Below are 16,173 nucleotides of genomic sequence, written 5' to 3' on the forward strand. Positions count from 1 at the left end.
CCCGTGGTTACGCTCCCCCAGCAGCTGCCATCAGCCGCCAGTAGAAGCACGGCACGTGTGTTCAGCCCCGTCCTGCTCTTGGAGACAGGCAAGGATGCTCCCGAGGAGGAGGTCGCCACGCTGCCCGTGATCTCTGCTGAGGGCACGGACGGGCGTTTAGGGATGCAGGAGGGCACAGGGCAGCGAGAGGCAGGGAAGGCGGCTCTTGCAGGCACACCGCGCCTCGGGAGGGTGGCGAAGGCGCAACCGAGGTGAGTCCGGCGGCGCCCGGCGCGGGCCGGGCCGGCTCTGCGGGGAGGGCAGAGTCGGGGCCGGGCCGGCCGGGCCGCCCCCCGCAGCCCGTGCCCGGGGCGCCGCGGGGCCGGGCCGGGCCCGCTTCCTGTGCGTGTCACTCACGCGGTGGGGGAGGGGAAGAGCCGGGCGGCGGCGGCGGCGGCTCCTCCGCGAGCGGCGGCGTTGGGCGTTCGCAGCCGCCCTCCCGAGCGCCGCCCGCCCGCGGCCCGAACCGACCGGAGAGTTCCGGCGCGGCGCGGCGGGGCCGCCCGGCGGTGGCGGGCGCTGCCCGGGCCGGGCCCGCGCGTCCCGCGGGAGGCGGCCATGTCTACCGGCGAGGCGGAGCGGCTGTCGGCGGACGCCGACGGGGCCGCGGGGGACGAGGAGGAGGAGTGGCTCTATGGCGGTACGGACCTTCCCCGACCCCCGTGCCCAGCCCGCCTCCCCCGCGGGCCGCCCCGGCGCGGCCGCGGCGGGGGGGCCGTGCGGGGGTGCGCAGGCCGCGGCGTGCGCCGCCTCGCCGGGCCGCCTCGCAGGGTCCCCCCATTCCGCCACCCCCGTGGCTGCTCACTCCACTCCCTCGTACCGGCCAGCCCCACGGCGGCCGCGGCTCCCGGCCCTCTGCCCTGCCCGGTGTCCGAGGCGCTGCCGGTTCGCAGCCGCTCCGGCCGGGCCGCGCAGGCCGAGGCGTGCCGGGCCTGGGCGCGGGGGCCCCGCGTGCTGCCCGCGCCCCACACGCACCCCCGGGGTGGCCGAGCCTCCCCCCGCTGCCCCCTGCCCGGGGCCCCGGCAATGCAGTACTGAAACAGCCCCAGCCTTTTACACGTAAACTTTTTTTACAACTTTAGGGACTTTCTGTGCGTTCAAATGGTGATGAAACCTGTAAACTAAGCCTGGCCTGTGTGGCGGACCTGTCAATGCAGAGCGCTGTGAGGGCTTGGGGGTGTGCTCGAGTAATTTCACAATTCAGACGTTAAGAACATGTCTCAGTAGTAATCTGAAGAGTTGCCTAATCTGCATAGCAAGACATCTGTCACAGTTGATATTCAGGCGATTTTATTCTTAATTAGTGTGTTTCTTTTCTCTTGTGGTAGATGAAAATGAAGCAGAGAAACCAGAGGAAGAAAAATCTAGGTGAGTGTCTTGGCACCTGGAAGCCCTGTAGCATGGCTGCACAAAAATTTTATTCGTTACTTTCTTCTTCCCAGCTGCTTAAAAGTTGGTGGCGCCTGAACATGCCCTGGTGTCTTTGAAAATGCCCTTAAGATAGTGTGTTGGACTTGGCTTTTCTGTGAAATTAGGTCACTAGAGTATGAAAGTTATTTTGAGTTTTAACTGTGTGGACAGCAGTAACCCCTCATAAAATGTCAACAGGTCTCTTATTTCTGTAATCATTCTTCTTTGTGGTCTTAGTAATGGATCAGGACTTCATTAGTTCAAGATAGTTTAGAAACTAAAAGATAGCTTGTCTCCTGAAGAGTTTGCAGGGTATGCAGAGTATACAAAAAAAAGTATATGAGGAAGCAGTGAAAGGTTACCAGACAGGTGGATGTACAGATCACATCTGCTTAGGCTTTTGGAGTTGGGTTTTTTCCCTGGTAAGACAGTATTTGAAAAAGATTTGGAAATGCTTTGGAAGTATCTGGGGGAAGCCTGCTTGAGTTATAAGGAGCTATAGTAGAGCACAAAGATGCCTCGTTGAAAATCTAGTGAAGTTAGTGAAGATTAGAAGCAAGGACTGACTGGAAATGGGAATCAGTTGCTCATGCTGAATGAAGCAAGTCCCACAGTTGATAAAGTATGCAAATTGTTGATTGTCAAGATATATTAAACAAATAAAGAGAAGACCAATGCATGAAAGCATGCATTGTTATTTTCTATAGATGCTTCCATTTTTCAGTGAGAACTCTTGGATTTAGTTACCCTCGATGTACTGCTTGTTCCTAAGCTTGCTCATTTGCTTTTCTGAACTCAACTTAGGTACAGAATGATAAAGCAGTAATGACCTCCACCATATGATATCATTGTGAAGCAGCTACTAGATGCAATTATTCGATTCCCATTGGTTCTGTAGTAGAAGAAGCAGAGTTGTTTTCTGTCACTTAACAAGTTTTTAGACCTCTGTTGCATTTGTCTTGAATCCATCTCTTTTCCAGAACAAAGACTTCTAGTTATTTGCTCTTTATTTAGAATCTATTCCTTATCAGTTGATTCCTCATGTTCTTGACCTGGCATCCTTGTCAGTATTACTGCTATGTAAGAAAATTACTTGCATGGCAGCCAGAATGATCCTTGGAAACAGTGTATTCCATTTTCTGGTCAATAGTGTCTAGCTTGGCTATTGGCTGCTTTGGACAAAAGAACAACAAATACTAACTTGCACATCTTACAAGTTGTGTTTAGAACTCTGGAAGTGTGGGTACAGTTTACCTCTTAAAAGTTTTGGTCTGTGGCCACTCAGTTTTGGCATTCTTCATATATATAAAAATTGTGAGGTGTTATTCAGGTTCTGTAGATAGTCTGTCATTTCACCAGGTGATGAAGTCAAATGGTCAAGCTTGAATCCTGAAGCAGTACCTGGGCTGTGTTGGGTTTTGGTGCAAAAATTGTGAGTGGGTATTTTGCCAACAGAATATGGGTTTAGATTAATTCTATTCCATAAAAATTGGCAGTTTCTCACTCATTTCAGAAATACCTTTTCAGTGAAAGAATATTGTTTCTAAATGGCTCCCTGCTTACTGTGCTATTTGTAATGCAGCATCTTAATAGCTAATGGAACTGTGGAAGTTAAAATAATTGCTATGTAAGAAACAGCAGTAAGTAGGCCCAGTGAGACAGCTTGTTTGCATGGATTTGACAGAACTGGTCATTTTTGGTGGGCTGGTGGTTTTAAAATTTCTACAGTTTTCACTGTACAGTTAAAATATAATTTAATTAGTACTTGAATTTTAGCTATTCCGTATGGTAGAAGAAAATTTCACATTGCAGATATGGGAGTTCTGTTTCAGTGCAACATTACCCATGGGTGTTTAAATATTTTTCCATTATGTCTTTGAAAAATGTCAGTCCGCAGGGAAAAAAACCCTGTTATTCCCCCTTCATATATTATGAAACATTTCACTTTGATTTCAAGAGAAGATCCAGGTGTAATGCGTCATTACTTTCAACTATTCTGCAAACATCCAGCTAGTATGATAGCTAAATAATATAGATTTTTCTTTTTTAATAAATTGATTTTTTTTAATTAATGCAGAAGACAGCTGGAGCTTTGGCTTTTCATCTGGAATGATTTAGCAAAGCTGTTTTCATCATTAGCTGATACATGTGAAATAATACATGCATAAATACCTAGTTTCATCTTTTCCTGTTTGTTTTTGTTTAAGTGCTCCACCTCCACCTGGAAGTGAAGAGGAAGCTGCAGAAAATGGCGTTGTGAAAACGGTAGTTTTAACTGTGTTTTTGAAATTAATTTGAATAACTGCTTTAATATGTTTTGATTCTATGATTTATCGGGAATTCATGATTTGACTAGGACCTATAATTAAATGAATTAATGACTAAGTGTAGGCCTTCAATTTTATTTTTTCTAAAAGGTGTTGGTGATCTGTGGAAACTGTAGAAATTACTAAATTAGGAAATGAAATTTCCAGCTGCACTCCAAATTTAAATCTAATTTACAGACAGAAAATTATAGTACTTCCATTTTCTGGGGGGAGGGGAAAAATGGTATTTGAAGAGAGCTGTCTTTTCTCCAAGTCATCCTTTTCAAAATGATGCTTTGTGTTTTTCTCAGGGATAGGAAAATAAAATCTTCTGATCGGTTTTCTCTTTTGAATGGGAGAAACAATCAGCATTTGCAGAACTATTTGTAAATATGGATCAAGAGATGAATTGCATGTGCCTTTCACAGGCAACATAACAGACTTGTTTGGTAGTAGTCTTCAATGTTCAGTATGTCTTAAAATTTCAGTGTTAGTGTGATGAAGGAAAGGACCAGGAAATTAAATGTACAGTTGCAGTGTTGATAAAATGACTCAGTTTACTGTGATGGGAAGAATTTAAATATGTTCTGTGAAAAAACTGTAGTTTTACTTTACTGGGATTCTTTAGCTTGTGTCCTGCAAGAATTTTTTATGAGTGATGCAGAAACCATGATCGTGATATTTGTGTAAGTTTTAAGGACTGGCTTCTCAAAAGTGTTTTTTTTTCAGTAGCTTCTTATGAAAGATAGTACAACTTATTTAAAGTTGGGGGGAAAAGTTGTAAAAACTTAAAAAATTACTTCAGTTGTTTAAAATGAAAAGATATTTATTTCAAGTGCATCAAAGGTGTTTTGTGTGATGCTAATGTTTTAAGTGGGTGGCAGATTTAGTCAGTGAGATACAAGGCAATAATAATACACTTTTTTTGGACTTGCTGATTTTAAAGTATTTCTGGAAATCCTTATAGGTGCATTTTCCTTGTACTTGCATATCTTTGTATTTTTCACCTATATAAAATGTAGCATTGTTAGGGTATCATTAGCATGTCTCCAAAAAAATTGAGAACTTCATGGTAAATGGTACGCATGAAGGTTCAGCAGCAACTTAGAAAAATGGGTGTTGTTCAAGTTGGTTGAATAAGAAGAAGTGGGTATTTCTGTGAGGAGGAAGCTAAGAAATCATTCATTATAAGAGAAATGGGGTTTGGTTGAGAAAGGTTACCTGGTGAGTGGTGAACTTGCACTTTTCAGCCATATGGCTGAAAGATGCACTGAAAGACTGTCTTCTGTCTTCAACTGTCATTTACAGGATACCTATCTGCCCCCCGCGCCATGACTAGACTCTTCATTGTTTTGTAAATTATATTAATGTTGTGCAGCAAGGATGAACTGCACTCCAACATCTTATCTTCTAAGCAGCTGCTTATTTTTGTCTAATTTATGTACCAGGCAAGTTAATAGTATAATAGATAAGGGCTAGAACTCAGCTGTGTGTGGGTAACTGCAGGCCGCCTGGGCAGAATCAACTTGGCTTTGGTGTGTTCATCCTCTTGCTGAAGGATTCCAGTACATGAATAAGCGTGATTTGGTCGATAAAGTTCACTTGGATTCCACGATGTTTCTGAAGAAGTTCCTCACCAAAGGATGTTAAGAAAACTGTGCAGTTATAGAATGAGTCTCAGATGGATAATTAATGTGTAAAAGATAGAAAACACGGAGTAGAAGTCAAGGTTCAGTTTTCATAGTGAAGGAAGGTCACCTCCAGTGGGGATTATCTGGAATGTTGTGCATAACCTGTGCTGTTTAATGTGTTTACTTGGAAAAGGGCTAAGTTGTGAAATCACAAGTTTTCTGAAGTTACAAAATTAATCAAGCTACTAAGAGCAAAGACTGACTGGATAATACATGGCTATTGAATTCTGAATAGAAAGAGTGATGTTCACTGAGGAAAAAACAGGTTTACAAATAAAATGGTGGTCTCTGAGTTAATCATTACCACTTAGGAGGGACGCATTAATATATGTAGCAAGACTCACAAAGTTGATGGTTAAGTGCTAGTTTGGAGTCTAAAAAGCCCTTAAACCATGTGATACAGCAGAAAGTGAATATAGAACAAAATGGAAGATATCATTATGCCATAAATTCGTGGTTTAGTTGCACCTTGAATTCTGACTGCTGTTCTTTCTCCTCCTGTCATAAAGACTACAACAACTGGGAAAGTTGAGAGAAGAAGAGCAGCAAGAGTAATTGAGGTAGTTTTCATACCAGGAATGACTGAGTAGCCAAGGACTTCTCAGCTGGGAAGAAAGACATACACAGGATATGGTGGATGCTGACAAAATCATGTATGGAGACTATAAATAAGGATTGACTCCTCACAGTGTCTTCCATATGAGGACTGTGACTGCTAAATAAAGGTTATAGGAGTCAGGCTGAAAACAAATAAAAATGTCGGATCTTTATGCAGTAGACGGTGCTATGGAACTCCTTGCTAAAGAGTATCACTGCTGGGAGCTTTTATGAGTCTGAGGGAAGTCTGGACAAGTACTTGAGAGAAAAATCCATTGGGGGTTACTGAAAAAAACAAACCATAACTGGCTTAGGAGATGCCCCGAGCTAATAATAATCAGCAGCTGAATGAGTTAGGGAGGAACATACGTATTTTTTCTCTCCTCTATGGTCTCTCTAAGGGGAAACCAAAACAAAACACCTAACAAACCCAGAATACTCGACTAGGTGAACTCTTGGTATGAACTGGCATGTCTGTTTTGTCTACCAGCAAGCTTGAAGACTATGGGACAGAACAGCACAAGGCATGCTCTTGTATCTGATTTTTCAGCCTGTTTGCTGAAAAATCTGAAGTATTTTATCTAGTTTACTGATGTTAGGAATTTATAGATTTCTCTGAAGTGCAGTGTTCATAATCACCTGGAAAAACATGTATTTGAGTTACTCTGGATATATAATTGATGATGGCATGAAGCTAGTCTTGCTTATCTCTAAGTTCTTTACTGAATGACAAGGTAAGAGTGGAACCAGTGTGTATGAGCTAGGGAAGAAGGATATTAGATAGTGGAAACTATTTTATCCTTATTTAGGAAACGCCACGTTTCAGATACTTGTAACCTCCTAAATTTACTGTTAATGCTACTCATTTCTAAGGACTAGAAAGAGGAGAATTTTCTTCTTTCAAAGATTTCTAGAGCAGATAATTTTGTCTGGATTATTTTTCCACTTTAAAGGTAAGTGACTGCTTTTTGTCTAAGCAATGACTTTTTCTTTCATAGAAAGTGGCAGAGGCTGAGGATGACAGTGATAGTGATAGTGATGACGATGAAGATGATGTTCAAGTCACCATAGGAGATATTAAAACAGGAGCTCCACAGTTTAGGTAAGTTATTTGCAAACACTTTTAAGATTGTATTTAATTTTTAACTCAGTCTCTTTAATATTTGTCAATGTCGAATTGTATGTGCAGTAAGTGGCAATTAGGAGTTTTTTCAGCTCTTTAACAATGTTTTTAGTGATAAAGTGACTTGAAAACAAAGTGAAATGAAATCAGTGAAGTACAAGGAAGACCTGTTGTATGAGTTGTTTTCAGATTTTGAGAAATAATTGTGTTGTTTGTACAGTTTGTAAAGAAGAGAGTTTTTTATTTTGGAATGGCTGTGTTATGTAGCATTTTTGGGGTTCTTACTCTCATAGTGACATATTTGTTGCAAAGGGTAGGATGGCAAGGACATGAGACGTATGTCCCTCATCCTGTTTGTAGTGGATACAGTTCTAATTAGACCTCTGTAGTTTCAATTCCTATTGATGTCTTCAAATAGTATTTTAGTGCAGTTCAGGATGGAGCTGCCAGTCCCTGGAGATTATTTCTCAAGATCATGGTTTAGGCATTTGTACCATAAGAGAATTTTTTTGCTGCTTCTGTTGCCCCATATTTCTTCTGCTTTTGAGAAAGAGCTTGCTTTTCAACAGTGTTACTTTTACCCAGAATTATGAGATAGTATTTTTCATTGCATGGAAACTTTCTGAGAAAAGTGGTTTACTTGTTTTTCTTGGCAATCTTAATATTTTTATGCTTATTAAAACCAGAGTTACTAGGGTGCTGTTTCTTAATAGAAATATGACAGGTCTGCAGGTAGGTCTGACTCATATATATCATTGTGTTCTTAACTTTAGAATGAAGGTGATTTACTCCCATTTGAAATAATATTTTTAAACTTTCAGTATTTCATATCCTAAATTACTGTGCAAATCAATGCAATATTTAAAAAAATAGCTATTCTTTCAGTTCTTTATTTTTTCACTCTCAGTAACTTGCAGTATTCCCTTGATGTAGGCAGTGACTTCAAGTTTTATGAGACTAAAGCAAAATTAGATTTGTATTCTCCATGGATTTGCTGGTGCTCTTTCCATGAATACAGAAAATAATGAACAGATGATCCTAAATTTAATTGGAGTAGAAAATTTTATATAGAAATGCTTGTTTTCTGAAAAACCTTTTTTTTTCTGGGCAAATTGGACAGAAAGTTCATGGAAGGGAGTGATCTAAAACAAACTGAGCATTGCTGGTAATTGTAACTCCAGTAGACAAGTTTCTTTTGTAGGATTAAATCATTTTTCCTACAGCAGTCCACTGCTGTTTTAAAAAATCCCATTGGATTTGTTTGAAAGTCACGCACAAATACAGCATAGCATTTCAGAAAGTTATATGTTTTGTATCAGTTTTATGCTGTTGTAACACTCGAATGAAAACTAAAACTGCATGGAAGTGGATACGCTTGCCCTCTAATTATATTCTCATCTCATTATGTTTAAGGGTCATCTATGAGGATAAGATGCATTGCACACAAACGGTAGTGAAAGCTAGCTCTTAGTGTTACAAATTAACAATACTGTAATTCCTACCCTAGTTAAATCTGTTCAGTATTTAGATTTCTGAGTGTATTTTTATGAAGAAAACTCTCAAGTATTTTAGAGAGTGAAAAGTTACATACTTTTCTGTTGGTCACAGGGATAGGTGATTGCTACAAGAACTTTAAAACAGGCAGCATTTCAATCATTTTAGAGAGATGCTTGTATTTTCCACTTCCGTACAGATTAAATGAAATTATTATGAAGAGAGAAAATGATCCATCTGAACCCTTTCTTTTTTTATTTATTTTGTTTTTACTCTAATCCCCAGACTATCATCTGTACCCTCAAATGAACTCCTTTTTTCCTCTCTCTCTCTTCTTCTGGTTCTGTCCATTCTTGTTTCTATCAAGGTCTTTATCCTTTCAACTCAGGAGGAGTGACTGGGACTTGATTCACAACTGTTTATTAGTTGGAGAAGTTGCTACTGAGCATAGAAAGGTACTCTCTCTTCCTCCTAGGCTGATCTCTTTACTTTTACAGTGTTGCCAGCTTGGAAAGCTAGAGATTCAGGATGGTGATTGAGCCTGGGTCCAATTTGTTTGTGTATCTAGCTATCTCTTGTTTTTTGTTTTCTTCTGGTTTGAAAGTTTCCTTTATCTAATTCATTTTTTGTTAATTTCCTGAAGTTATGGAGCGGCACCTGTGAATCTCAATATTAAGGCAGGAGGACGAGCTTATGGATCTTCTGGTAAGAAAATTTACACAGTAATATTAATAAAAATGCAAAAAAACCCCCAAAGTTGGGTTGTTTTGGATTAAGGAAATAATTTTAACTTCCAAAACTTCTTCATAAATTTGACTTTTGCTTTCTGTTATTATTTCTGAAGCGTATTTCAACTGTTAAAATTCTGGTTAGTAGAGACAAAAGGCTCTAACTCGGTAACTTTTCTTTACAGGTACAAAAGTTAAAGGACTGGATTTAGATGCGCCAGGGAGCATTAATGGTGTGCCGCTTCTGGAAGTAGACTTAGATTCTTTTGAAGATAAACCTTGGAGGAAACCAGGTAATGTGTGGTTTATGTTAACTCATATGTAGGTGTTCAGTAGGTTATTTTAATAGTAATCCTGTTGACTGCATGTAGGTGTCACCTGCCCTATCCCTAGAAAGTATTGTGCAGTCTAACTCGCAAGAAGCAACTAAGTTACTTGTTGCCTTCCTGCTCTGCCAGAGAGTGTGGGTGTGCCGTGTTTCTTAGTACCCATCCTAGTCACATGTTAGGAAAAAGACGATAGGAAGTGCTTTTTTTTTTTTTTTTTTTGATACATCCTGAACTCTCCTTGGAAATCTGTGTTTCTGTGGAGATTACTGCCACTGGTCTGTGCCAGGGCACAGAAGGTAAAGCAGAATGGAAAACAGTTCTAGCAGGTTTGAGCAGGAAGAATGGTGAAACGTAGCTGTTTGTGCTGCATTGTATTCATGAAAAGACATTCATAAGCCTTGAAGAAGAAACTGGGGCTTTCCACATGGGCTTTTTAGAAGTCTTCTCCGCGTATTATCTCATTGGCTCAAGTGATTTGTCCAGACTTGGCTAATAATACCAGCATTGACTGATGTTTTTAGTAGAAGTACATCTTACCACTGCGTATGTTTTTTTCCAGTGTTTGTATGTGGCTTTGGTAGTGCAAATAGTGTCTACAAAATGGGGAAAAATAGCCTGTGATGATAATCTGTTGTTTGAACTTTTAGCTATATGAAATATATTCTGAGAATTTGACTTACATTTGATCTCTCTCTTACTATAAAAATGCTTCATGGCATCAAATGAAACTAGGAACCATAGCAAAAGGGAGTGGATCTTAACATACAGCAAAACTGTAGATCTTACATTTATTGTGTTGTAAAGATATGGGGAATTATCCTAGGATATTTTCTAAGTATTTACTTTTGATCCCTAATTCATGGTGCTAAGCAAGATATTCTTTCTGACTAAATTTTATTGTTCTTATAATCATAGCCATGAATACTCTTATGTTTACTGATGTATTGTACCTTTCAGTCTTGTTTTTAGGTCAGTACCTAATCAGTTTTGCTGTTATCAATAGTGCTGCATGTGTGTTCAGTGAAGAAAAGATGAACTTTGTAATGTTTTAAAAACCTGTCCTTTTCTATTTAAAGGGGCTGATCTCTCTGATTATTTTAACTATGGTTTCAATGAAGATACTTGGAAAGCTTACTGTGAAAAACAAAAGAGAATACGAATGGGTCTTGAAATTTTACCAGTTACCTCAACCACAAATAAAATTACGGTAAATAGTACTTTTTTGGTATTGTAAGTGGGTTTTTTCCCTGCAAAGCTGCCTGTGTGTTGTAAGCTTGTTCTGCCCCGTTCAGTGTGTTTGTTAGAGTTTGCACCTGACTCCCCACCCTGAACCTTGAGCATTAGTGTGTTGCTTCAGTGGCAGTTGTGTGGATAGTGTGACAGACAACTACAGCTAGATTGCATCTGTACCTTTATTGAGATTGTGGCCCATCACTTAAGAGTTATATGGTATCTTAATGGGCACTGTGTTATTTAACTTAGGCTGAAGACAAAGCTATGGAAGTAAGACCAAGTGCAGAGATTCTCGATGGCAGATACCATCTTTTTAAGGTGAATTTTAGTAAACTTTTGTTGGTTGCTCTCATTTTTCTTGAGTATTGCTTCCCACGCCACCACAGACTGATAGAAGAACAGCTGAAATGGACACAGCCATTATTTCATACTCTTCATCTTACATCAGTGACTTTCTGTGTATGTCACAAAATGCGGATTAAAAAGCGTTGCTTTGTTCGTCACTATTCTGGAAGCATGTGAGTTAGTGGCCTGGTAAACTAACGAATTTCCCCGTGAAACTAATTTTTCTTTATGTGATGATTTATTTCTAGGTGTAGCGCATTTGCTTGTGCAGATGTGCTCGGGAAGCTTTTGTAGATAATGGCATGTTTATTTTTCCTGTGGTGTTTTAGCTCTTACTGTGTTGTTTTAGCTCTTGCTGTGTTTTGTAACAGTTATCTTGACAAGTCTGAGATGTGAAAATCAACCTTCCATATTTTTCCATGTTTTCCGTTTGGGATTAGAAGGCAATAAATCAAGTTATATATAATAATTTTTCCTTTCAGAAATGTTGATTTTCAGAGAGCAGAGGAATCTATATGATAGGATTTATCCTAAGGATTAAACTTTTTTTCCAACTTCTCATTTTCTCGTTTACTCATTGGTTTGATACTAAAATTGAAATTAAAACCCAAAAGATATTTATTTTGCTTATTTTCAATATGCAGTAATTTTTGTTCTTGAACTGTCTTTAAAATTACTTGGAACTGTTTGTTGCTTTATTCTGTGTACTCCTGTGATAGAAGTGTCAATTGTAGACAGGTATTTTTATTTTCCCTCATATGCTACTTGAGGGTATTCAGTTATTTTGATTTTATCAGATCAGAAGCTCTCTGGGGCTTTTTGCTGTCCTCAGTTATCATTAATATGGTGCTGTGGGACATTAGAAGTAGTGGGCAATAGGAGTTAAAATTTGCACCTGACTACACTCTCAAACTTCTCTAAATTCTTGTCCTGAAGGAAGAAGAATAAGTAGTCCAAACTAAAACTTTGCATATTTCTAGCTCAGTCTTGACTGTGGTGATCAAACAGTACAGATAGTAAGTAATTGTGTTATAGGAGTTTGTCGTGTGATTTACAAGGAGTTTACATATAATTGTTAATTTTTTTTCCTATCTTCTGGAATACTAAGTCTCATGTAATTTACATGATATATTTGGATTAATCTCCTGTAACTGGCAAGACTGTCTCCTGGGTTTTCCATTTACTCATTAATTAATAGAAGTCTTACAGATTTTTCAGATAAGTACTTATATCAAACCTATACCAAACCTATTCAGTACCTTTTCCCTTCTCATATTTCTGGATATAAAAGATTAATTAGATTTCTATTGACTCTTAACTATTTGTGTTCATTTTTGTGAGTCTGAGGAAGACATGATCATGTTTAGAAGTGGGATTCTGCAGAAAACTAGTAGTTCACTTGCCTACGAGAAGCTGTGAGGTCACGGCTCATCTGATGTTATAGCATGAGTGAACTAGCTATGAAGAGTGATGTAGCTCCATGGTTGGTACAGTGAGAGTGACTTTAAAGACAGAATCAGTACAAAGTTATCTTTGGTGCTAACCCATGTAGGTTTTTCTTTCATGTGTAACTGCTGCTGAAGTAAAACAATACTTGAAGCACTTGCACCAAAGGTCTTGTACAGTTTTAGTAAAGTGTTGGTGGAATTTTTCAGTACTTCAGAAACAGTAGGATGTTTTTGAAGTATTCAGTCTGAGTTAATAAAAAATCTTTTACAGTTTGTGTAACCCCAAGTATGAGGTGACTTCCTGGTATGACTTGGAAATTAAGTGGTTACTAGGTCACATGGTCAGTGAGGCAGACGGAGAATCCATTCAAGTTTCTTGTCTCACTGTTTGTTTTTGGGTAGCAGGCTTGTTAGGTATCTCTGTTAAGATTATGAAGATCTTTATTAAAATTGTTTGTTCCTTTTAAAAATAAAGGTGTTATTTTGTTCGTGCAGGAAATTATAGAAGAAAATTGGTTTGGTCTGTTCATGTACAAATCAAATGCTTGGAAAGTAAATATTTAAACTGTCTAATCTTCTATAATAATTCATTCCCTGGCATATTGCTTCTTATATATATTAAACACAGTACTTAAGTAATATAACCTTAGAAAATACGTAATTTTGCTAGCTGTGTAGAGGTGACTTTAAAATTCTGAGTAAAGTTGGATGGTTTTTTTGTGTTGGCTATGTTCTGTGTTCAATATTGGAGCTACTACATTTCTGAGGGTAAAACTAATCATGAAACATTATTTTGAAGGTACAGCAGGGCAGAACTGGAAATTTGGAGAAAGAGTTGGCAGTACAGTCGACCAAACCTGATTTCACATCTCCGCCTGCCTTATTCAAATCAGGAATTCCAGCAAACAGGTCAGTTAGCTGTAACTCAAACCCTAAAAGCTCTTTCCACTATTACATCTATGAGTTTGAAACTTACAATTTTTCTAGGAAGAGGAGGGAAATACATTTCTGTAACAGGTAGAAATGAGGGGAAGAGATACCCTAATCACATTTGGCTTAATCACACATGAATGCTGTGCTACCTTATTGGCTATTTGGGAAAGAGAAAGTAGAAGGGAAAGGGAGAAAAAACAGCAGGACCTAATAACAAGACAGCTATAAAAATCCAGTTGTTGATGTATGACACCGTGTTTTCTTTGTAGAATTAGATTTACCAACAAAATATTTCTAGCTTGGGTCCTTCTGAATATTAACTAACAAACACACCTTTTCAGTTTAACAAAATAGAATCAATCAGTTAGGACTTCAGCAACTGGAAGAATTCCTGGAACCCAGTCTCTTTCCTTTAAGGTAGCTTTAGCTTCTCCATATTTTAATAATGTGTAATACTTTGAAATGAGATAATTTATTTCCTAACTAGGTTTCTTCCCCTCCTTCTCCCAGCCCCAGGCTTTAAGAAGTTCTGCCTTTTATATCTAAGCTACTGCTGTTGGATATCTGGCACTTGGCTTAGGATGAATCTGTGCTGCTTCTTTACTTTAGTTATTTATTTTATTTTACTTTAGTTATTTACTGATCCTGCTTAGGAGTTTTGGTTTTGTGCAGATTAAAAACCATTGTATTATAAACAATAGTAAGAGAGCTAGAACAGGTACACTTTCATCACTGACTGTTAAAGATTGACCTATGACCTGTCTTTAGTGCTGCATCCATAAATACCTTGACTGATTTAGTGGCACTTGTGTTCAGTTATCCCATCCTGTAAGAATCAGTCCAACATCCAAATGTATTTCTCTTGGGCAGGAAAAAAAAATCTTGTTTCATACCCTTGCCTGCATTTTTTTTTCATTCCTAGAATACTCCTTCTGGTAGCCTAAATTTTTCTCTGAGCTATCAGGTTATACTGCTCTGTATTTAGTAGATTTTTAGTTCTTTGTTTTTCTATTTTTCTTTGTCTGAGAAACAATAAAAGTGTTCCAAACTTTGTGCAAACCTATAGCTGTTTTTTGTAATTTTCTTTTCTGAATTGTTTTTGATACGTGTTCTTCTTGTACAGAGTTCTCAAACTGGAATGTGTTGTTCACAGGGTAAAGGTTCCTAATCTGTATCTAGCACAAATTTTGTTGCAGGATTTCAGTCCTTTATTCATCTCACTGGTGGACAGATAACTTCTAAACTACTGTAAGAAGAAATTAGTGACCAAGATATTAAAATGTAGTCAAGTTTAACGTTGTAGAAAAATGCATTGCATACATTCTGTGATTGTGTGAAATCTACAGTTGTTGTGTCAACTGTATCACAATTGTATCACTTGTGCATTTCAGTGGTTAGAGTAAGTTGTTTTATATACATTTAGTGTGAATACTGTAATTGTGAGTTGTTACAATAGCAAAACTGACTTCTTCCCATATTTAATACCTGCCCCTTTTGATACATTTGTTTAAAATAGATTCTTTTATAAAAAAAGAAGTATTTCTACCAAGTGATCAGAAGAGATTTTGAAAGAAAACTACATGCTCGGGAGTCTTGAGATTGGCTCAGTGAATGAGCTTGTCTTAACTTACATGGATTGCATATATTTCTACTTGAATGACTTCCTTAATGCAGCTACCTTTTTCTGTATATAAAAGCCTGTATTACCAATTTCTTTATAACCAAGCAGTGTTTTATGGGGTTGGATTTATTTTCTTCTTTAGTTTAAGAGTTTATTATAGTTAGGCAGAAAATTTTCAGCAATACAACTCTTTGATAATTTACAATAATTGCTTTTATGCCATGAGGCATTTACAATAGCTTTGTTGTGAGATTGCTGGAAGTGTTTCTCATGTAGCAATAAAATTTCTCTCAGCTTCTAGCAGTAGTTTCATACATTTCGTGAAAAGGAGGGAAAGCTGATGCAACTCAGTAAAGGAGCGTTGGTGTGGGGGTTAGTAAGGAGAAGGAAAGACCTAGGCAATTCATCTCACCGGAAGAAGGAGCAGCTCTTCTCAGTCACAGACAAATAACCACCCCCAGAAAAGCCAGTTCAGGCATCAGAAAGTGGCAGGAATAATAAAGAAGGGATAAATCACGGTAGTTAAGGTAAAGGGAAAAAAAATTCAGGGCATGGTGCTAATGTTAAATTAGTACTTGCCACTAGCAGTTACTACTCAGGGCTGCAGCATTCCTTCGTGGACAATTTTACACATGGGTGTTGCATTACATATTGCTCTTTAATTGCAAGCCTAGGGACAGATAGTGGGGTTTGCTTTCTTTTGTTTGTTAGTAAACAAACTCTAAATAATTTTGCTTCCTATTTTTACCTTTTTGGTTTGAGTACAGTAGGTGTTTGCATATAATTGCAGATTAATTTCTCAAAAAAACCCCAAAACCTCTGAGGTCTAGCAGTGGTATTATTCCCTACCAATATGGAAGTTGTAAGATGTGTATA

The 16,173-nt window shown here is 38.8% G+C and overlaps 1 protein-coding gene across 2 annotated transcripts in view; it reads left to right on the forward strand.

Annotated features, from left to right (window-relative positions):
* Window positions 1-557: 557 nt before the first annotated feature.
* The window catches only part of FIP1L1 (factor interacting with PAPOLA and CPSF1), a 42,639-nt gene continuing 27,023 nt past the window's right edge, over window positions 558-16,173 (forward strand). The window contains exons 1-9 of one of the 2 annotated variants that reach the window (XM_027885510.1): window positions 558-679; window positions 1,368-1,407; window positions 3,657-3,714; window positions 7,042-7,145; window positions 9,304-9,365; window positions 9,574-9,681; window positions 10,794-10,924; window positions 11,200-11,268; window positions 13,543-13,652. In XM_027885510.1, coding sequence (XP_027741311.1) covers window positions 598-679; window positions 1,368-1,407; window positions 3,657-3,714; window positions 7,042-7,145; window positions 9,304-9,365; window positions 9,574-9,681; window positions 10,794-10,924; window positions 11,200-11,268; window positions 13,543-13,652 — 764 coding nt within the window. In that variant the 5' untranslated portion in view covers window positions 558-597. The remainder of the gene's footprint in view (window positions 680-1,367; window positions 1,408-3,656; window positions 3,715-7,041; window positions 7,146-9,303; window positions 9,366-9,573; window positions 9,682-10,793; window positions 10,925-11,199; window positions 11,269-13,542; window positions 13,653-16,173) is intronic. The other variant, XM_027885511.1, reaches the window with a different exon arrangement.

This window comes from Empidonax traillii, unplaced genomic scaffold (genome assembly GCF_003031625.1).
Source record: "Empidonax traillii isolate 1590-97213 ecotype Southwest subspecies unplaced genomic scaffold, ASM303162v1 scaffold167:size2001844, whole genome shotgun sequence".
Taxonomy (NCBI): domain Eukaryota; kingdom Metazoa; phylum Chordata; class Aves; order Passeriformes; family Tyrannidae; genus Empidonax; species Empidonax traillii.